Raw genomic sequence first — 23,885 nt, 5'->3', positions numbered from 1 at the left:
CTGTGAATTTGAGCCAGGCATGTTTATCATGAATCATATCAGGTAAACATGCCTTTGCTAAACTTTTGGGATTCATTGTATCTACTCAATATCCACAACAAAGTTTCCCTTCTCAACCATTGTTTGCCTCTAAACAAGATTCTCTGACAGTAGTTAACAAGCACAACATTTCAGACTTTGTGTTGATATTTCAATCTGGCTGAGGTTTCTATAAACAGGAAATACTGATACAGGCAGCAAATCTAATGTAATGCAGAACACACCTTAAATTCATTAGGATGCTCCACCCTTATCGCTCCCTGTAATGAGAGGCACATGTTTGTCAGATCAAGACACGTGACAAAATGACAGTAGTAGTGCAAATATACATCCATATTTCATTTACTGTACCATTCGGAGGGGTCTGAGAGAGCCTATGAAGGGCTCATGGAAACCCCAGGTTGCAGGGCAGGGATATTCCCCAACTTCCAGCATTCCTACAAAACCCCCAAACCCTGGATCAGTGTACACCAACCAGCTACAGACACACAGACAAAGCAAAGGAGAGAGACAGTGAGAAAAAGAAAGGGGGTGGTCAAAAAGGTAATGATCATTTAGTGATTGTTTTATCCTACTACATAATGAAGGGACAAAATACAGTACTTTTACGCTCTACACCATGAGCCAGTCAAGAATGTAAGTACTAACCATCAGTAATAAGCTGCAGTTCAAACTATGTCAACCACAAGCCTGCAGCCTGCATTTTTTTTATGGACAGAGAACAGATACTGCACACAGAGTCTGTCAGCTTTAAAACTACTAGTTAGCAGGGTTGCCACCAACAATGAAACTGAAACATGTTTCCCCAATGAAACATTGCCATTTACATACAGTACATACCCTGCTACTTTTAATGACTTACACTCCAGAATGGACCTTGATGGAGCCAGTGGTCTGTGGGATCCCAAAAGAGCCAATCTCTACAGTGTCGTCACAGTACGATGACATCCTTCCCAACCCATTTATCTCTGTAAACAGGTCAATTCGGGGTATGCTATAGTCCTATAAAACATAAAATGCATGTGCAAGAATTTCAAATTTTTAATCTGAAAATTCATATTTACAGATGGTGCAGACTTTCTTAGAGGTTTTTACAACTTACAAATACAAATATATTTTTATACAAAACCTTTGTTCACCTAACAAAATACACAATAAACATATCAAATGTTAAGTGATGTTTAAACACAAGTTGTCACACAAAAACGTCTACCTAAATAAAATATAGCCTAAAATTGGCAAGACTGTAATTTATTAAGGTTTAATTAAAGTTAAGGTTCCACGGGTATCATAGGAGCATATATTACATCTACATATATTATGAAACCTGCAAAGGCATTCCGTGGAATTCTAGGAGAAAAACTAAATTACAGGACATAAAAATATCTCCAACAATATAAACGCTGTATGACAGACCAAATTAATCAATCATTGACAGCATCAGTACTTACTCTGACTGCCAATCGGATAGAACCTATGACCATAGGCACATTTAGTACAGGCTGACCCATCTGGTCTAAAGTTTCTTCTGCCCACATATTCACTATGTGGTCTGTGGGACCCTCCTCAAGGGCAATGATACGACCTCGGAAGCCAGGTTTTTCATAGAGGAGCCAGCTAAAGACAAAGAAAACTACATAATCAAAAATTTGAATTATCTCTCATTATTGTTAGTTTATGGTTTGTTAATGGGGATAATTAAACAGCCCCATGGATGGCTCTATTATATACACTCACTGGCCACTTTATTAGGTACACCCCTCCAACTGCTCATTAACACAAATTTCTAATTGGCCAATCACATGGCAGCAACTCAATGCATTTAGGCATGTAGACATGGTTAAGATGATCTGCTGCAGTTCAAACCGAGCATCAGAATGGGGAAGGAAGGTGATTTAAGTGACTTTGAATGTGGCATGGTTGTTGGTGACAGACAGGCTGGTCTGAGTATTTCAGAAACTGCTGATCTACTGTGATTTTCACGCACAACCATCTCTGGTTCGAGCTGATAGAAAGGCAACAGTAACTCCAATAACCACTCGTTACAACCGAGGTATGCAGATGAGCATCTCTGAATGCACAACACGTCGAACCTTGAGGCAAATGGGCTCCAGCAGCAGAAGACCACACCGCGTGCCACTCCTGTCAGCTAAGAACAGGAAACTGAGGCTACAATTCGCACAGGCTCACCAAAATTGGACAATAGAAGATTGGAAAAATGTTGCCTGGTCTGATGAGTCTCGATTTCTGCTGCGACATTCAGATGATAGGGTCAGAATTTGGCGTCAACAACATGAAAGCATAGATCCATCCTGCCTTGTATCAACGGTTCAGGCTGCTGGTGGTGGTATAATGTTGTGGGGGATATTTTCTTGACACACTTTGGGCCCCTTAGTACCAATTGAGCATCGTTTCAATGCCACAGTCTACCTGAGTGTTGTTGCTGACCATGTCCATCCCTTTATGACCACAGTGTACCCATCTTCTGATGGCTCCTTCCAGCAGGATAACACACCATGTCATAAAGCTCGAATCATCTCAGATTGGTTTCTTGAACATTGCAATGAGTTTACTTGGCCTCCACAGTCACCAGATATCAATCCAATAGAGCACCTTTGGGATGTGGTGGAACGGGAGATTTGCATCATGGATGTGCAGCTGGCAAATCTGTAGCAACTGTGTGATGCTATCAATATGGACCAAACTCTCTGAGGAATGTTTCCGGTACCTTGTTGAATCTATGCCATGAAGGACTAAGGCAGTTCTGAAGGCAAAAGGGGGTCCAACCCAGTACAAGCAAGGTGTACCTAATAAAGTGGCCGGTGAGAGTAGATGCCAATAAGGACAAAAAACCCAAAAACAAGTGGAAAGGATCTGGGAGGATGACTCTGAAGTGTAAAAGTGCCAAGTGCAGACATACGATGCATCCGGAAAGTATTCAGAGCACACATTTTGTTATCTTACAGCCTTATTCCAAAATGGAATAAATCCATTCTTTCCCTTAAAAAACACAACACCCCATTATGACACCCCATGTGGATAAAGTGTTTTTGAAATGTTAGCAAATTTATTAAAAATAAGAAAATAAGAATTGACATGTAAATAAATATTCACAGCCTTTGCTCTATACTTTGTTGATGCACCTTTGGCAGCAATTAAAGCCTCAAGTCTTTTTGAATACGATGGCACTATCTTTGGGCTGTTTCACCCATTCCTCTTTGCAGCACCTCTCAAGCTCCATCGGGTTGGATGGGAAGCGTCGGTGCACAGCCATTTTAAGATCTCTTCAAAGATGTTCAATCGGATTTAAGTCTAGGCTCTGGTTGGGCCACTCAAGGACATTCACAGAGTTGTCCTGAAGCCACTCCTTTGATATCTTGGCTGTGTGCTTTGGGTTGTTGTCTTGCTAAAAGATAAAGGTCACTTCAGTCTGAGGTCAAGAGCACTCTGGAGCAGGTTTTCATCCAGGATGTCTCTGTACATTGCTGCATTCATCCTTCCCTCTATCCTGATTAGTCCCCAGTTCCTGCCACTGAAAAACATCCCCACAGCATGATGCTGCCACCACCATGCGTTCAATCTTTGTCTCAATAGACCAGAGAATTTTGTCTGTCATGGTCTGAGAGTCCTTCAGGTGCATTTTGGCAAACTCCAGGCTGAGTAAGGAAGGAGTGGCTTCCATCTGGCCACTCTACCATACAGGCCCGATTGGTGATTTACTGCAAAGATGGTTCTCCTTCTGGAAGGTTCTCCTCTCTCCACAGAGAAACGCTGTAGCTCTGTCAGAGTGACCATTGACTTCTTGGTCACCTCGCTGACTAGGGCCCTTCCCCCCTCGATCACTCAGTTTAGACGGCCAGCCAGCTCGAGTCCTGGTGGTTCCAAACTTCTTCCATTTACGGATGATTGTGGCCACTGTGCTTATTGGGACCTTCAAAGCAGCAGAAACTTTTTTTGTACGCTTCCCCAGATTTGTGCCTCGAGACAATCCTGTCTCGGAGGTCTACAGACAATTCCTTTGAATTTATGTTCAGTTTGTACTCTGACATGTGCTGTCAAGTGTTGGACCTTATATAGACAGGTGTGTGCCTTTCCAAATCATGTCCAATCAACTGAATTTACCACAGGTGGACTCCAATTAAGCTGTAGGAACATCTCAAGGAAGATCAGTGAATACAGAATGCACCAGAGCTCAATTATGAGCTTAATGGCAAAGGCTGTGAATACTAATGTATATGTGATTTCTTATTTTTTCTCAAAAAAAAAAAAATCCCAAAAGAACTTTTTTCAAGTTTTTATTATGGGATATTGTGTGTAGAATTTTGAGGAAAAAAATAAATTTGTTCCATTTTGGAATATGGCCATAACCAAATGTGCGGCGCTGTGAATACTTTCTGGGTGCACTGTATTGCTAGGATAGTTATTATTGTAGATATTATAATATAGATAATACTGTATCAGCAAAAAAAATTAAAACAGAAAATGATAAAGTAATGTTCTCACCCTCTGTGGTTTTAGTGAATTACACTTCTGATCATCAGCATTCATATTAAACCTGCAGGGACTAGCACAAAGGCCCTTACCATCCTCTGATGACGCTGACTGAGATGACAGAGGACAGCTTCATTGTGGTGCCATCCTCTACATCAGAGTAGAGTTCAAAACATTCCCCTCCAAAATGGGCATGTTCATGTATGACAATCTGGATGAGGATTTAGACATTTCATTAACATATGTAGCACCAAACAAATAATTGACACAATAACTTACAAATAATTATCAACCATTCAAGTAACTATCATTTGATCATACCTTTCCAGGCCTTTTGTGGAACCCTCTTGCTGCAGGTATCTGAAAGCAAATGTAATATTTTGATTATGACCTTGAACCTGTGCTTTGAAAAAGACTTCAGTCCTCCAAACAGGAGATGTAACTTTGCTCATTTGTTAAGCTCTTCTGAGCCAATTTACTTCTGGAAATAAGAACCATGGTTATCACTACTAATGTTGTGATAATTTTAGTCATTTGAATGTATTTTAAATTAGATGTTTAACAATTATATTAAAGTGGGTGTTGTTGCAATGTTTTCGCACAAATGTGATTAGGTCAGTTTGGTCAAGTTTGCATCTGTACTGCAAACGCCTATACTAGCATCTACTATCTATTTCTGTGTCTATACCTCACTTTTATCTATTTCAACTGTTTATCCATCTCTTTAGCTATTTCACTACTCATCCTTTTCTTTTACCTATCTAACAATATATCCGTTACTTTTAACATACTTTTAAGTCCCTATGCTCCTTTTTGCAGAGCCAAAAGTGCAACAAATAGTGTTCAGGTGTTATAGCTAACTCAATATGTGTATATTTTTTAAAAATGAAATCCTAATTTCTATCTTACCAAATTAATTGAGCTACTCAACAATCTTTCCACATATCCTGCAGCAGCATCAGAAGTACCCGCAGGGTATGAGTACCCCTATTTGGGAATGACTAAGGTATGATATACATTTTGACTGAAGAAACCAAAATAATTGTCCTGTAATGTGAAGGGTTTAAAGGGAGAATATTGTGCAGCAGGTATTATACGCTCACTGCATTCACCTAAACACAAACAGGTATTTTGCATAGTTCTGCTATATTTGCATATTGATGCAAATATCTTGTTGTGAAAAATTCCAGACTGAGGACATGCTTCTTCGCCCTGCCTTACTTGACAGGGCGAATGACACATGACTTTATTGCAACAGCATGCCAAAACAAAAGATAACTTTTTGAAACTGAGACACATTACCACGGAAATACAATATGTCAGTGCTTTGTGTAAAAGCCTAGCAGCCAACCTATTCAAGCTTTAGGGTGGTATTTCTTTATCTTAAGACTATAAAAAAACTAAACTGAAACCACAATCACAAAGCCCTTCTTTTAAAGTATTGAAATACCTACCCTAGTCTTCGACGTAGAAAGTCCATTTTGTGAAGTCTGCTGGCTGTCGTGGTTAGTTGGAGGCAGTCCCACAAGCTCCTTCAGGCCCACATTAGTTGCCCCTGCTATCAAGGCCTGGTCTCTCACAGCACTCCCGTTATGATTCAGTTTATTTTTAGTCATCTGTTCCGAGCTCTGGTCGGCCTCAGATTCTCTTTTGTTCCTCTTGAGATATTTCTCTAAATGATCAGGTAGCTTTGCTTCTGACAAGGGCAACAAGGGCAGAGGAGGAGGAGAGGATTGGCTGAGTGATGACTCACTGACTATACCTGTACCATCACCCATAAGTGGGCCTTCATCTGTGCCATGAGATGAAAGTGTGCTATTTGAGGCAGAGGAAGAGTCCTCTTTGGTCCTCTTGGACCGAGGAGAACTCAGTAAGCTGGAGAGAATGGAGATCCTTCCAAGTCGTGACATCGGTTTCCCGGGCCCTTCTCCATTGTTGTGTGGCTCTTCTTTTCCTGCATCATTATTTGTTCCCTCTTTGACTCCATCTTGTCCTTCCACCTCATCAAGTGATTTCATTTGGTCTTCAGCTATGTATATGGCATTATCCTGTGCACGTTTTTCCATGGTACGTCCTTCCCTCTTAGCTGCTTTTTGTTTAAGCACCATAGCTGGGGAAGGATCCCTAAAACATTTGCCATTTTTTCTTAAACCAAATTGGAATTCTTCTGGATCAAAAGTTCTCTCAAAATGGTCCTCCTTGATTGCTGGCATGGCAAAAGATGGCGATGGGGACTTTTTGTGTATATGCCTCTTTGGAGGTAGTGAGAAGGGAATGCTGCCCTCCTTAATGCTTCTGATAAAATCATCAAAGTCATCAGGCTCAAGAGATTCATCCTCACTGGCTGATGCATCTACTCTTCTTTTATATTCCTTTTTCTGTTTTTGATGATGTTCCACATTTAACCAGCTAGACGGGGATTCCTTCTTTAGCTGAAGACTTTGAGATGGAGTGGATGGTTTCACTGCAGCTGAGAGTAATGAACTGTTATTGTGTGTTTGCTTTGCAGGCTTTTGTGGATCACCGAGGTTTATGATTTTCTCCTCTCTTAAGGTCTGTAGTCCCTTTTTCAAACAACTATCTGTTTTGTCTTCTTTCATCTTTAGAGATTCTTTTGCTTTAGTCCTTGGTTCCTGTTCTAGGTTAGTATTTAGACATTTGGATTTTTTTGATTTGATTTTCTTTGGGTTTGTAATGCCCTCATCTTGGTGTCTACCAATTGTGGATTTCTGGTCTTGTTGGATACAAACTTCTCTGTTAGCACTCACAATTGCAGTCTCATTCACCAAACCCTTTACAGACAAATCCATGGTTTCAGTTTCTCCTTTAGCACCTTCAGTACTCTGGGTTTCATTTAGTTCTCGAGCTACATCCCTTTGTAATAGTTGGCTTTCTGTTGTCTTCTCTGGAGCTTTTTCTGTCTCAGTTTGCTGCTCAAGGTTGGCATTTGGACATTCGGATTGTGCTGATATACAAGCATTTTCCTCAGTCTTTTTAATGTCCTCATCTTGATCTCTAGCAATTGAGGTGTTCTGGTCCTTGTGTCTACTAACTTCAGTGTCAGCAGCCTCATTTGAAAACTCATTTGGAAAATTCTTGTCAAACGCCCTTGTGTCACTCTTTTCATTAGTGCCTTCAGACCTTTGAGTTTTAATGCTTAAGGCTTTTAGTTCTGGAGTTTGCCTCTCTTTTGCGACATCAGTGTGATTATCCTCCTGATGTGATTCATTATCCCTGACCTCCTCATTTTTGGTTAGAAGATCAACAGGTTTCTGTTCATTTTTCACTGTTGGTGCTGCTATCTGCTGACCTGTTTCCTTATTCACACTTTCTGCATTTTCTTTTGAGAGCATTGCCCATTCCTGCTGTGTATTGACCACACTGGCTGTATTTTCATGGAGTGCACTTCTTGCTTGCTCTGTCTCAGTGTTCTTCTCTTCAAGGGCATCTGTACGTACCATCTGTGGATCCTTCTCTGTGTCGGGCTGTGAACATTGCTCCTCTGATAATAGATGTGTTGTTTTCTCTGGTTTTGTAATGTCTTTCTCTGCATCATCCTCAACAGTTATACCCTTGAGCTCCTTTTTGCAACTGTTCTGTAAGTCAGTGATTTCCACCACTGCATCATCCAGCCTTTCATTTGGTTTTGAGTCTTTCTCCAGTCTCTCAATTTCTTGTGCCAGTAAAAGAGGCTCTTTGTGTAGCTGATGAACAACATTCTTGGGCAAGTCAAAAACAGTCACAGTCTCAGTTTGAATGTCCAAAGCCTCTACTTTTTTCCCCTCTTTACTTTCCTCCTCTACCTCAAAATCTTTTACTAAATTTCGGCTGAATGGGGGCGATCCATCATTTTCATGAATGACATTTGTGGTTTGATCCTTCAATAAATCATTTTGCTGCTCCTTGCTGGTCAGGTTAGAATCAACTGAAGTGGATAAAGGTACATCGTTTGGCTCAGCATCTTGGTCTCTTGAGGCCAAATTAACAGGAAGACTATTTCTGGTATCATATTCATTAGAAGTGACCTTTTTGGTTTTTTTAAGGGAAACAGTACCAGGTATAACACTGTCCTGATTTGAGTATGTTGTTATTTCACCCTGAATACTGTCAACCAAAACAGGTTTGGCCGACATATCCGTTTTGTCCTCATGAGCTGGTATTGAGTCCTGAGCTAACACTGCAGAATTTGGTTCTGCAAAGCTTTTCTCCTGGATTAAATCTAGTTTAATGTTACTTATTAGCTGGGTTGTCTCTAAAATGTCTTTCTCCTTTACATCTTCTGGACAAATACTTGGTGTTTCCTGTTCCTGTGTGGTGTTGTCACGTTGAATATGAGGTACATCTTCAGGTGGAGACTCAACTTTTGTTTGTTGTTTGCTCTCACACTGTCCTCCCTGGCTACCGGCCTCAGACTTATATACATCAGTAACTGGCAACTGAGAAGGACTTGCCTTGACAACCTCACTCCTAGGAAATACCTTAGTTCCTGGGCCTGTGCCTGGTGTAACTTTTGCTTTAGTGTCCTCTGTAATAATAGCATTGTTGTTTTGAACTGGTTGGATTTTTGACATCTCTTCAGTTGTAGGACTGGTTATGCTCATCTGTAATTCCTCATCTCTTGTACTTTTTTCTTTCAGTTTGATCTCACTGATACTGGACTGATTATCTTCTTGCTCTGTAGACAGAGACTTGAATTTAAATCTGTCACTGTCCTTCACTTGCTTTGTGTTGGGAGAATCCTCAGGAGGTGAGCTGTTTTTGGAGTTTGCTTTGTTGGAGCTTCTCTGACCTCTTGTGGGAAGCTTACTTACAGATGATGATAGATCAGCTGAATCCTTGACTGCACTTTTGTTGTGTTTGATGTCGCTTTGTTTGGAGAGCATCGATGGGACCATTTTCTCTTGCTTAGTGTGAGATGGAGAGACACACAAGAAGGGTGTGTCAATCTCTTTGTGACTAATGCTTCTTTTAGATTGGTGTTTGGATTGTCTTGGTGACAAGATGCTTCCTGTTGGAAACACATACAGACAAGTTTAATAACCAAAAAAAAAGGTTAATCAGCTGTTGGCAGTGCTCCATAATTAGAGCACAGATAAGTGATATCAACCTTTTAACTCTCAGCAAGAAATCAAATAATTTGCCAAAATGTTGAATTATTCCTTTGACACACAACCAACAGAGGGGCTTTCAAGATTTTCTTAGAATGACAGTGTAAACAATACAGGTACTGACTGATTTACTGTCGAGCATACAAAATGTTGTGATGGTACTATCTTACCTTTCTTGGGACTTTCACCAGATCTCTCAGCAGGAGTTACTTCTTGCTTCTCTGGACTCAGCATTCGGACTGCCTTGCCTTCTGAGTCTGTCAGATTGGATGTAATTTTTCTATACAGGGAGCCACTTGATTCAGTTATGTCACTGTTCCTCTTTGTTGTTGGAGATGAAATGGGCAACTGACTATTTGATGCCAAGGATGCATTATTCTCCAGACGGTCTTGCCCTTGTTTTTTGACACCTAGGTTCTTCCTGTCAGTTGGGCTTCCTGTTTTAATCTCCTCATTGTCTTTCTCCATGCCACTTACCAGGTTTATAGAGTCACTGTGCTCATCTGACTTTTCTTTGATATGCTTTGATCCTGAACTGTGAGTTGTTCTTGTGGGAGAAATATCTCCTGACAGAGCTTTCCCTCCCTTGGCTTCTTCAAAACTTGGTTTCGTGTCAGTCTTGGTTGTAGTGATCAGAGATTTCATAGATTCTTTGGTTCTGGGTTGTTTCTGCAGTTTAGAATTGACCAATGATCCAAAGGCATCAGTTACTGATGTTTTATCTGGTGTTCTTGATGATTTCACCTCAGCATCTGATGCTGACCTTTTGGGGATTTTAGACTTTGAACCTGTTGCACTTGAGGGACCACTGGTTCCCACTTTCGTGCTCTCTTTGGAGGCCTTATCCTTTGCTGTCACATTTTTGGTCTTGCTGCCAGCTGCTGAGGATGGGATCTTTGCTCCACTTGCTGTGGTATGCTGACTTTCTGATACTGTTTCGACCCTTAGTTTAGAGGGAATAGCTTGGTTAGTCCCTTGACCTCTTACCCCTGACTTCAACACTTGTGACTTTGCTTTGTACATGTGTGAGGTTGCAGAGGTGTCATCAAATTCAGAGGCCTCAGAGTCTATTTTTAATTCAACTAGGGGTTCAGGAGTATTTGTCTCAGAATGTGTAGTCTCATCTGTTGTTGGAAATGGCTCAAGGATGCCTTCCTCCACAGTTTTGCTTTGGAAGCTTGGCAGTCTGAGGAGAGAGAGAGAGTAGTAAATTACATGCAAGTAAAATAGTATAAAATAAACCTAGTTTAAAGTCTTATAGTTTGACCTTTTTTGGAAATACACTAATTTGCCTCTTTGCCCTAAGTTAGATGACAAGATGGATACCAGTCTTATGTACAGAAAATATGGAGCTGGAGCTACTAGCTGGTTAACTTAAATTAGTATAAAGAAAGTTAGAAACAGTTAGCATGGCTCCATCAAAAGTTAACAAAATCTGCTATCAATCTTTCCACTCTCAAAAAGAAAGTTAATAAAAGTATTTCCCAAAACGTAAAACTGTTCCTTTACGTTTATACTGCTAAAACTCTATACGGTCAAACTTTGGCTATGTAAAAGACTCACCCTGCAGTAATTCTGAAACTGTAAATCAAACCAAGTCTTTTTAGATATTTTTTGGGCATGACCATCAGTAGCCTGAAGTGCACCGAAAATCATAAGGTATTAGTGTAGTTCATTCTTTTGACAGTGTTTGTATGTATGCCATGCCACTTATCTACAGGAATGTGTCAGGTAAGTGTAACCATGAAACCCTGAATTCAAACTAAAGTGTGCAGGCAGTATTGTAATGACAAACCTATCATGGTAGTGAAGCTACACCATAGGTAAACACAGCAAAGGTGACCTTAATATCAAGTGAAACTTCCAAACCAACTACTTTTCAGGAATTTTAAACATAATTTAAAGTGTGTTATAGAAATAATGTCACTGTTCTTGTAGGATTAGATATACTGTATATTATATGTCAAGGCCTCAGTGCAGGTTTAGCCTGCATTGTTCTCCTCTGGTACAATGGAGCATGGGAACTCAGAGCTCAGGTTGCATGCAGGCATAGTTTTCTTTAGTTCTCCTGCTGTCTGTTTCTCCCAGGATCAAAGGCAAGGGACTATTAGACAGTAACCACAGAAAATCAAAATAGACAGATACTCACGCTTTTGCTTGTGTTGTGTCTAAAGTCTCTGAAGCTGTATCTCTGCTGTACTTTTCTCTCTCTGATTTGTTCCCATCCAAACTTGGCTCCAGGCCAACATACACTGTCTGGGGGAAAACCTTGTGTTTTGAAGGCAGATTTACAGTCTTGCGTGTAACACGAATTTCTCTGGATCTACGTTTCTCCTGAAGTGAAGTTTGCTTTGAGGACCAGCCAGTGTCAAGACCATCTGGCTGCGGTGAGGCTGTTTGGATATGCCCTGTAGTCGGTGCGAAGGAGATGGCTGATTCTGATAAGCTGCCACTGTATGGTAAAGTCTCCGAGCAGGTAGAAGGGCTGTCTGCAGTGCCCTGAGTGACTGAGTCATCCTCAGGTATTACTGTGACAGGTATAGCCAGCACAGGAGGCGAGTCTGCTCTGAAGCCTTCCTCCCCTTCTTTCATTACATGCTTCTCTTTCTGCCACTCCCCCTCCCCTTCCTCCTCCTGTCCCAGGGTTGTTTCCACCCATATGGCTTTGTGGAGTTGGACAGGAGAATCACCTCTGGGTACTTGCTCTTTCTCAGATGAAGGGTTCCATGCCACGGCTGCAGTTTCCCAAGAGAGTACCTGAGCCCTCCTCTTAGCTCCTGAGTTTTCCCATATGTCTGGAGAGTCTTCATCTTCCAGTTGAGTCTTGATGACGTGTGAGGTAGACGACTGAGGGCCAAAAGTCAATCTTCTTAGGACAGTGCTGTGCCCCTTCTCTTCAACTTTCACTGATGTTGTCTTTGATGCTAAGCTTATAGGGATCAAGTTATGTGACTCTGGGACCTCAGTTGTCTTAGAAAGCGGGAAAGCTGTCTTGGACCAGACTAAACTGGTCTGTTTAACTGCATTATCCTCACTGGAATCCTCTGTATTCTTCAGGATGCTTTCTTCCAAGCTAACCTGCAGCCTCTTGCTTACTTCTTCCACCACTGACTCTGCAAAGCCTGGTTCTGAGCTACAATCAGCACTTGGATGAGTTGTAATAGCAAGGTCCAGAGTGGTGGGTGTCAAATTCCCAGAATTCCTTTCACTGCTGGCTGTGCTGACCCTGCACACATGTACCTGCCTCACACTGCTTTGGCTGCTGCTATCACTATCTGCAAATGGGAGCTCTGCTTCAGATGTCAGCAGAGAAGCCATGCTTGAGCCACTGCGATTAGAACTTTGGCTGAGGGTCTCACCATGCTCTGTTTCCACTCTAGCCTGTGCATAATGAGGCACTGTCAGCTCACTGTCTTTTTGAGATGGAGTTGGAGTCTTTAGCCCATACTCCCCTTGAGACTGGAGTGAACGTGAAGATAAGGGGGATGCTGGCGAACTTGCATTGGCGGAGGCGTCTGAATGCTGCCTACTACTGCTTTTCTTTCTCCTGGAGTTGAAGAAATTGCTGAGGCGATGCAACACTCCCCCCCTCTTTTCCTCCGAATTCTGAAAGGACTGACAAGAAGCAGACAGAAAGATTAAAGTACTGAGGTGGAGAGAGCAGGCCATTTCTCTGACTTTGCCAAACACAGAAAAAATGAAAAAGAAAATCTAAAATGAAAACTAATGGGTGTGCCCTTCAACAGATAAGTAGCCAAAAGCTGAGCAAGAAAAATGTACACAATTTAACATACATTTCCTATGAGGAACTGCATTTACAATATGAACGACCACGTTTTTGTGAGCTATCTCCAGGTTAGAGGCTATTTACGCAATCTTGAATTTAGTGGGAAGTCAATAATTGACCTGCATCAAGTTACTCAATATATTTGGAAAAACTATGAACTTACTTATCAAATTAAAGTGTATATAACATTTTAGATAAGTAACAAGATTTAGATGTATAAGATCAGAAAAGATTTGGAGAAGATGTAAGAATAGACTTAACTAATCAGCAATGTAAAATGCAAAATACATGTAGAACAATACAAATAATGCATTCAGTTTCTGAAAAGAACATGGAAAATACAGATGCACTGTTATCATACTGATTCAACAAGCTTATTACAATCGATAATAATTAGCAACTAGCAACATAAAAAGGTAATCTTTTGGCATAATCCTCAGTTAGTCACGCTTTCTGTATTTTGCCCAACGTTGAGGACATTCTGGGAAAAATAATTGCAGAAATAAAAAAAAGAGATTTTGGATTTTAAATTTGTATGACTTGATAGTATACCAACTTGAAAATTCAAACCACTGAGTAAATTAATTCAAGAGGAAAGTCACATGGAAGAATATGTAAGAAACTGTTTCATTTGTTTCATTCTGACTATCAGTATAAGCCTTATGTTGATGCTTTTTTTAACTAAAAGTTTTGTTTTTTAATTTAATTTTTTTGAGTAAACACACACACCATGTCTTTCTTTTCTTTTTTTTTATTACTATTTGTGTCATCTTTGAGCTCAAAGCTAAAAACTAAACAAAGCTGAACAGATTAAATGCAGACATCCTTGTGCAAAAAACAACACACTGGTAAAACAATCAGGTTGGAGTGGAATGACTAATGACTAACTAGACAGATACAGAACTTCTTTGTTGCTCAGCTCAAAGGTCATCGAAGCTATCACAGCTACTAACTGTACAGCAACAGTGAAATAATGCAGGAAAAAACAAATAAAAAATAACCTAATAATCACTGAGAACTATGTTAGTAATTAACATAGAGTACAGTGTGAAACAACACTGACTTCAAAATATTTTTTTCAGTTTCAGTTCTGACATGGCACTTATTATTAGGATTTATAGCACAGCAAAGAAGACCTCACACAAAGGAGAACATGCCAACATAAAACATACATCGCAAACCCTGTCTGACTGTAGCCACATTATAAAATGCACATGTTAAGACAAGAAGCAGGAACAACAGAGTAAAAAAAAAACTGTTGCAAAACAGTAACATACCATTTTGATTTCCTGGGGTCTAAAGTATTGAATTCCTTCGGAGTTTGGTGCCAAATTAATAGTTAGATCCCAAAATTAGCAAATGAAAGAAGTTAAAATGTATGTCTTTTAGAAGACATACAGATCATTAGAATGACCTTGAACTAAGTAGATGCTTAACTTCAGTTCAACATAAAAGACAGTATCCTACTTCTTTACCACACTGCTAGAAAAATAAAACAACAGTCAAACAGTCTTCTCTTATAACCAGAAAAGCAGTACTGGCTGCAATGACCCGTGTGTGTCTACAGTTAAGTGCCCCAGTGTCTAACTTAAGGGCAAATCCATTTGCATGGCAGCCAGCGTGTGAAAAAATAATTGCGGAAGATGGTACACATGGGAAAAAATCCAGTGAAATTGAAAGGGTGTGGAAAGAACTCCTGGAAAAAAACCCACCCTCCACATTCTAAAGCTGGGCAAATCAATAGAATCTGTTATCTACTGTGGCTTTATTTAAGAAGAATCCAGTTTGTATCGGTTAAGACTCATTAAATTTATCACTTAGATAGGTACCATACAGTGAAATGGGTCAAAGGTGCAATGACCCAGTGCTGTATGACAAATGATGTGCAGGCCAGTATGCATTATCTTAACTGCTCTGAGAGCTAAATCTGAATACTTTCTGAACTATAGCAGTTCCTGAACAGGCAGTTTTCTAAGGTAAAAACCTGTTTCAACACACTCTTCAGTGTGTTGAAACATTAACATAATTTAACTGAGCACACAACAAGTACAGACAGTCTGTGGCCGGGTTTTCCAGTTCATGTCTAAATAGAATGAAACACAGAAACCTAAGTGAATGACCGGGTTTGGCTCAAACATTGCTTTTGTTTTAATGTGTAGTCAAGGCAGGAATACTATACCTCCAGGCTGTTTTGACTCACAAATCCATAGTCTTGAAAGGAAATTCAAGAAGAGCATAAATTAAGTATCTTTTGTCCAGCGTATATTAAAGTCTTGAATGGCCAGCTGTCCTCTTCTTCTTCTTCTTCTTCTTCTAGTATTAGCCCTCCACTGAGCATTGCCCTTGTATTTACTCATTGCTGTTTACTCATAGCAATGACAAATGTCAGGCAGGTGGAGATAGTGTATCAGTGTGCATGATGGAGCACTTCCTTATCTGTCAGCCAAAGCTCAGCTTCATTATTCCATCTCAGCAGCAGATAATAATAAAGGCACACACTTGATCTTTACGGCAGTTAACTACTGCAGGGCACTGGATCTTTCAGGCTGCATGTAAGACTGTGAACACAGCAGGTTCATTTTTTCCTCGCTATAAACCTAAAAAAATTAAAAGTGTTTCTTAGTGTAACCCACTCTAAATATGACACACTTAAATCTGTGAAAATGATTAATAAACACATACAACACATACTTGAGCACCACTTCTTAATGATTCCAACTGACACAAATATCACTGAGAGCAGGTTTGACAGGTTTGAGTCTATGGAAAATAGCCTAGGGACAATGAGATCCAATAGCATTTTTTCCCCTCTTATCTCAAAGGGCAAGGACACTTTTACAGCCCCTAAAAATGTTATTTCAATCACCTCTGATAGGCTAGTCTGTTAGTGAGCGTTTACTGCCCCATACAGTCGGTTTTGAAAATCACTTTGTAAAGGGTACAGCGGGATAATGTTTAATCCTGGTACCTGCTTGTGTTAATCACTTGCACTCTCTCTTCTCCTTCCTCCTTGGTCTGCCACAACCACAAGACTCAAGCTACACCTTCTTGAACTAGGATAATTAGTGGACCAGTAGGCGTTTTCTGCCAAAACACTTGTGTTTCCGGACGGGAATTTCACAGCTACTGAGGCAAACTCCATGACTTTCTCCTGTGTGGTATTGTAATCCTGGACCAAACGTGGGACGCTGTCGTGCTTGTGATTCTGCAACCCGGTATCACGCTTACGGGTCCAACACATACCCTGGTCAACCCAGTGTCATCTTTAGCCACACTAAGGCATGCCGTGCACACGTACATGCCATTAGCAATAATAAACATGCAACATCCGGTTGGACGTTCAAAATAAAGCTTGCTGATATCATGGTTTGGCTTAAAATAACTACTTTCTTAAAACAGTCGATATGACTCTTGGTTTCACACAGGAATCAAACCCTGGTCTCCTGCGTGAAAGACGCACCACTCCACCCAAGTGAGTGGAGTTTCTTCGAAAAAGTTTAATTGGAAAAAGGATTAAATTTAGAGAGAATCCTCCTGCATTTAAGACAGCACGTCTGCTGTGTCCAGTCTGTTCAGCCTAACCGCTCTGGACTGCCTCTTCTTTTATTCACATGCATGCATTTTAATGCAACGTGTGACATCATGTGCAGTTGTGGTGGTTGCTTTCCATCCCCTGCGGTTGGCTTATCAGTAGCTCGGTATTTCATCGTTGTGGTTATCGCTACAGCCCCAAAAATGCAGTGCAGCAAGTATTCAGATTCTTTACTTAAAAACAATCAATATTACACAAATTATCAATAGTGCATCAATCCTTTTTCAATTGCTCTCAAATATACTTACACAAGGTACAGAACAAGGTAAGTAGAAAAAAGTATATGAAAGTAGGAAAACTTTTAGGTTAACAAAGCAGAATTAGTTAATTTTCCATTTTCTTTACAGTTGTACAGTGTAGATACTGTATTTTTTAAAATTGCACATTCATGTAGACATATGCAGACACACACTAATCTTTAACATCTGTCTACTATCTTGTACTATGTTTTTAGTCTTACACTGATGAAAAATGTGAAAATAACAGTTAATTAAAAAAAGTTAATAAAACCAACCTTAAAGAATTTAGAGGGCGAAGTAGGGCTGTATGGCTGAGTCATGTCAAAGCTAACCATAGAGGTGGACTCAGAATGAGGGTCCCAGTCCGATTCAGTCTGGAAACTGCACTCTGTTGATACACTCATCTGGTCATAGCTCCTGGTCAAGAGAGGTAGGAAGTGCAGAGAGAGAGAGGATGTTATGACATTGGCCCTTTGCTTCCCCTCATAATATAGAGTGCATATGTTTTTACAGCATTTTGTATTCTTTAAACTCCTTATCATCAAGCTTTGCTACAATTTATGACAGTTTTGATAGGTATCTCTTTGAATATGTGCTGTTTCTAATAACAAATTTAAGAGTACAATAACAAGAGAAGAATATCTTTTTTTTAAATTATATGTTCTATGAGTGCAAAGTAGTGCATGAGTGCACAATTTTGAACATAAAGTGCTGTGTTGGTCTAGTTCAATAATTTACATATAGAATCATGGGTTGTCCCCAGTTTGTGTATACATAATGTTCCTCATTTACAATAATAAACAAATAAAAAACATCAAACCCAAACCTGCTTTTGTCTAATGTTGCATATGTTACTGTTCTTAGGTGCACTGACACCTCTAATTGTTCTTAACTGCAGTGACATTTTCCATTCTGCCTTTGCACTTTTTGAAAAACACTCAGACGACACACAATATGACACTTGACTGACAACATTCACTCCCCAGTGGCAAACCAGACACGCTGAACAATTAGAGTACCATCATAGATTCTAGAGCACATGTGAGGCATGAGCATGTGCATCTATTTCAGGAGGAGTCTGGAATGAAAGAGTCTTCTGAGCAGCCAAATACAATGACAGAATGACAGACAGCATTCCACCTCATTTAAACAATATGTGCTAAATTTGCACCCTAAGCAAAGCCGTACTGTGTCTATGAGATAGTACTATCATATGACATAATCATCATCACAAAGCGCCTGAAAATGGCAGTCTCCAGGTGTGATGTGATTAGTTCTGCTACATATCCAAACGTCACTTTCCTTTGTAAGAAACATTAAGACATTAATCAACCCTGGGATATTGTTTGTCAAGACATTACAATAATATGACAGCATGTTGTTTGCACCTGTGGCAGTATTTTTGCAGTAGTTCCCTAATCAGCACCTTGGCTCCAGCCACCAGGACTGCCCTGGTCCTGGACAAAATGTGTGGTGTTTCCCCACAAGGGGGCAGAGCTAGACCTGGTTAAAATGTGCCAAGACTTGGAAGGCAGACTCTGCAGTTTATAGCTGATCATCTCCTTTTTAGTCAGAGTAGTACACTCTGACAAAAAAGTCGATGAACATCCAACGATCTGACTGTATTCATTTTTGTATGGTCAGGTGGACATGTAGGTGACAGGAGTAAGAGGCAACAGCATCCACAACTCTTACCCTGGATTGATGTGCTACTGTCCCGCTGTAGACGCCTCCGGCATGTGAACTGATTTATTGTCTGGAATAGTCTGGGATTAATCTGGGATGTCATGCACTGACTATCATGGCATCAGTGCAACAGTAGATGGATGTACTCTACAGTATCAGGCTATGTAATGTATTCAGTTCATGGTTTGGCCAGATAACAAGGACTGATTGCTGAGCTGGAGAACAATGATCTAAAGGCACAGAAAACATTAGCAGTATTTCAAGAGCTATAATGTCTACAAGCGACCTTGTTAAAGGAAAGTTACACAATTAGTTAGTCTAGTTGTCTCCCTAGAACCCTGTCAACATGGAGGCACAAACCAGCTCCAACTTGTCTGAACCTTCTCTTTGCTGCACCATTCACAAAAGCTCTACTGTTGCATGTGCACAATTTATGAGATTTTAACAAGGAATGTTTATTTTTGATAATCCATGGCAATTGACGTCAGTCCTTAAATATTTCTGGTAATAAAAGTATATCTTTTAGAGATGATTTGATCCAATATTAGTGTAACAATAGGTGTAATATTAGATGTAACAAAAAAGGTTACATTTAGCTAAATTGAGTTGGATGGCTTCTCTTACGCTTTCCTTTGCTGCTTGTCATCTTATCTAATTCTTTTAAAGAAAAGTTGTGTCAAGGCTGAAATGTTGCAATTGTACATTGTCAAAATCAGTGCTGCCATTAATGTGCTTATGATGTCAAGTTTAAGTAAACAAAATACTGCAGAGCAATACAGTTTTAGTTCTTAGCCATTTTATATATCTTTATTTGCTGTGATATTACTTTGTCATATTTTTCATACTTTCTAAAATATTCGTCATTTTTCTGGAAATGTTACAAATTTAAAATAGTGGGCAGAATGTTCAAAATTCACACATTTTCCTAACACTCATCATTTTTCATACATTTTTGGTATTGAAATTTCAAATCTCAGTAAAACCTTTCAAAATGTTCAACTTTCTTTAAAGCTTAGTTACAATGGAAGTTAATTAGAAAACCCTCTCCAATTTCCACCATTTTGCATCCGTCATCCTTTTTCCCACTTTTCCAGCTATGCATACTCTTTTCAACTTTTATCTGTTCATTCATACTTTAAGATGCAAACTCAGTTTAATCCATTTAATGTTCCACACCTTCCATACATGATGTGATTTATTCAACTTTTCAGATGAATTGCACAAAGCTCTAAGTGCACATCAGTGTAAAGTGCCAGCAGAAGCATGTAATTATTGCACTAGAATGTGATATATAAATGTATTATGTAAAGACTAGTGATGAGAAAAAATCATACACAAAAGTATCGTGTAATTTTTGTATAGATGTAATGGAAAAAGAAAGAAACTCTGATGTTGACCCAACAACTGCACTGCATTACAGGTTACAGGTGGTTGCATGTTTGATTTTCTAGTAACCATGCTTTCAGCTTCCCCTTGAAAGTGCTAAGAGTGGTGATCTCTCTGAAAATTCTGGCCAAAGGTTGTTCTTCTGTGTGTATTTTCACAGTCACCTCTCGTGCCTGATCTAGTACCATGTCCTGTGAGTCTTTTTTTATGTATGAACTCTTTGACGGGAGCTGGTGCTGGTCCATGTAAACATTTGTATATGAAACAGGCATTCTTGATCTTGACATAACAAACTTTGTTTTCTAGTGATAATAAAATAGCAGATTATAATGCAAGTTTTGACAACTGTATTGGGATCTCAAGAAAACAGGGTTATGTCACAGATTAAATAATGTGAACACATTGTAAAGTACAGAGGCACAACAGAGTTTTACAGCATGAATTAGCTTGCTTGACAAACATATAGAAGGAAGAACACCAAGCTCTGGTCAAAGTATCCTTGGGCAAGATACTGAACCCCTGTGCATTGGTTTATGTGTTAATGCTCGTAATGAGTAGGTGGCCTAGCTACCATTGTGTGAATGGGTGAATGCAGACTAGTGTTGTAAAAGAGCTTTAAGTGGTCATCAGACTAGAAAATATAAATACAGTCAATTTACTATTTACCATTCAAGCTGTCCAACAGGAAACTTGAAGGTGCCCTCTATGCTGAAGCACAATGCAGCAAAAAGTAGAGGCTCATGATCTGCAATGAGTCTAATTTTCTCTTTTCATGCTCAGGCAACACAGCAGTTTCCTTTAGGTCTGTAAAAGTCTTATGCTAGGCAGTGAGTGATACAAGTATAAAGCATATCCATACAACAACCTATGCTTATGAAGTGCTAATGAAATGACATAAATAGACTCTAATGTTGTTTCATAAAATGAATTGACAACAGCTGTGCAATAGGGAGTGCCTAGAACAGGTGCTGCAGGCCGAGTGTTTGCCAGGTGCTGGGTGGGTCTCCAACAACCAGTACGCTGCAGCCACTACACTTCCTCTTGGACCAATAACTGGTATGATGGCGTGCGATGGAAATGAAGCCAGTATGTTTGTAAATACTTTTAAGTGTTTTCCTTAACTTAAGAATGCAGAGAGCAGACAGGATGCTTCTATTGAAAAACTACTGCAAATCAGCTACATGTGCACTCCATCCTGCTGAAAGCAAAATGCAGTGGGCTGCACACAATTATCGCCTGTCAAAATGTATTCAGGATCGAAATGCTAACTGACAGAAGAAGAGAAGGAGAACGGGATGCAGAGCTGTGTCGGGACAAGAGGAGACGGTATAAACTATGCATACCGTCCCTTATTATGGGGAATGTACTATCTCTCCCTAAAAAGATGGAAGAGCTAATGGCGCTAACCAGACTGTAGTACCAGGAGTGTAGCATCATGTGCTTCACAGAGACGTGGCTGAATGAACTCACGCCAGACATGCATGTCGCTTTGGATGGATTTCACGTTCTGAGATCGGACAGGCAAGCGACGGAGACTGGTAAGAGTGGGGGCATAGAGATGTTTGTAAACAATAGATGGTGTAACCAAGGGCACATCAGTGTAAAGAAGCAGCGCTGCACAAGAGATATAGAGCTGCTAGCTGTTAGTATTCAACCATATTACCTCCCGAGGGGGTTTTCGCACTTCATTGCGATAACGGTGTACATCCCACCTCGGATGATGCTGCAGCAGCATGCAAGCTCCTACACACTGTACTTTCACAGCTCCAGACATCTCACCCCCAGGCCCTCCTCCTCATCACTGGAGATTTCAACCACGCTTCCCTGTTCTCAACTCTCCCCACCTTTACCCAGTATGTCAAATGCCACACCAGAGACAATAAAACACCGGACTTACTGTATACAAACAATAAGCATGCTAGTTTTTAGATCTGGGGACAGAACTGAGTTGAAGAGGGTGCAGAGGGAGCTGAAAAGGGAGATAAGGGGAGGAAAGACAACTACAGGAGGAAGATGGAGGAGTGCCTGCAGGGGAACAACAGCAGAGAGGTTTGGAGAGGCCTGAAAACCATCTCAGACAACAGCGAGGGGTCCTGGGGGATTCAGGGGTCCTGAATCTGGAGATCGGGAATGGGCAAATCAGCTGAATCTGTTTTTCAACAAGCTTGACTCTACTCCCGTTCCCTCCCCCACCCATCAGAGCCCTGACCAGATGCCGTTACCTCTCTGCACCCCCTTCCTCACCCCCTGAGCATCCCTGACACCGGCAGCCCCCTCACTTCACCTACCTCCACTCAACAGGAGCCAACCCCCAGTACCCCCCGGCCTTTGCATAACAGCAGATCGGGTGAGGAAGGCTCTCAGGAGAATGAAGGCAAGGACGGCTGCTGGCTCCAGCCTGCTCCGGGACTGTGCAGATCAGCTCTGCGGGGCCGTTCTGCATATCGTCAACATGAGCCTCAGTCTGGAGAGAGTTCCAGCCCTGTGAAAAACTTCCTGTGAGGTTCCAGTTCCAAAGACTGTGCATGTCAGGTAGCCCAACCACTTCTGCTGGTAGCCTTAATTTCCCACCTGATGAAGACCCACCTGGGACTGGGACCACTGTGAGGTGAGATACCACAGTATGTGAGGCTTCGGGACTTTGTGTCGGATGTGGTAGTTTGCAGCACTGGGGCTCCGCAGGGTACTGTGCTCTCTCCTCTTCTCTTCACCCTCATCACCAACTTTGGTGACTGGTGTTCACTGAACCACCTACACATTAACACCAGCAAGACCAAGGAGATGGTGATAGACTTCGGCAGGAAGGTGTCACAGATTACACTAGTGAGCATCCAGGGTTTGGAAATACCTGGTTGTTCACCTCAACAAAAAGCTGGACTGGACCACCAATACATACAGGAAGGGCCAAAGTTGTCCCCATCTGCTAAAAAGACTGAGGTCCTTTGGAGTATGTAGGACACTGTTAAAAACATTTAATGAGTCTGTGGTTGCATCTGCAGTCTTTTATGCAGTGGTCTGCTGGGGCTGTGGAAGCTCTGAGAGGGACAGAAAGGGACTAAATACACTGGTCAGGAGAGCTGGTTCTGTCCTGGACTGCCCTCTGGACACCATTACGGGCATAGGTGAGAGGAGGATGTTAGCCAAGCTGACATCTATCATTGACAACCCCTGTCACCCCATGCATGACACAGTGGTGGCCCTCAGGGGCTCCTTCAAGCAACAGACTGCTGCATTCACTCAGTAAGAAGGAACGCTGCCGCAGGTCCTTCATTCCAACAGCTGTCAGATTATTCAACTCAAGAATTGCATAATGTAGCACTGGGTCCTCACACATACTGTGTTTTGCACAACTGTTGTTCAACAGCCCTTCTATCTCATACGTGCCATACCCTGTGCAATATTACGTTCTTTGTTTTTTTCCTTAAGCACACCTATACATATATATTTTTATTTCCACTGTGACACATATATATTTTCTAAGGTCCAATCGAGCAAACACTGTACTTAACTCATCCATACCAACCATGTGCATTTTTTTTCAAATCCTTGTGCATTTT

At 40.8% G+C, this 23,885-nt stretch overlaps 1 protein-coding gene across 1 annotated transcript in view; it reads right to left on the bottom strand.

The window, feature by feature from the left end:
• Positions 1-23,885, bottom strand: part of crybg1a (crystallin beta-gamma domain containing 1a) — a 48,397-nt gene that overhangs the window by 10,231 nt on the left and 14,281 nt on the right. Inside the window, exons 2-11 of the mRNA XM_041953206.1 lie at positions 17,532-17,673; positions 11,788-13,253; positions 9,809-10,824; positions 5,985-9,538; positions 4,852-4,890; positions 4,623-4,741; positions 1,491-1,656; positions 902-1,041; positions 391-517; positions 264-299 (exon numbers count right to left, since the gene is read on the bottom strand). Of these exons, the coding sequence (XP_041809140.1) occupies positions 264-299; positions 391-517; positions 902-1,041; positions 1,491-1,656; positions 4,623-4,741; positions 4,852-4,890; positions 5,985-9,538; positions 9,809-10,824; positions 11,788-13,253; positions 17,532-17,673 (6,805 nt within the window). The remainder of the gene's footprint in view (positions 1-263; positions 300-390; positions 518-901; positions 1,042-1,490; positions 1,657-4,622; positions 4,742-4,851; positions 4,891-5,984; positions 9,539-9,808; positions 10,825-11,787; positions 13,254-17,531; positions 17,674-23,885) is intronic.

This window comes from Chelmon rostratus, chromosome 15 (genome assembly GCF_017976325.1).
Source record: "Chelmon rostratus isolate fCheRos1 chromosome 15, fCheRos1.pri, whole genome shotgun sequence".
Classification (NCBI taxonomy): domain Eukaryota; kingdom Metazoa; phylum Chordata; class Actinopteri; order Chaetodontiformes; family Chaetodontidae; genus Chelmon; species Chelmon rostratus.
The sequence above is the reverse complement of the archived record's forward strand: the minus strand, read 5'-3'. Positions and strand labels throughout refer to the sequence as shown.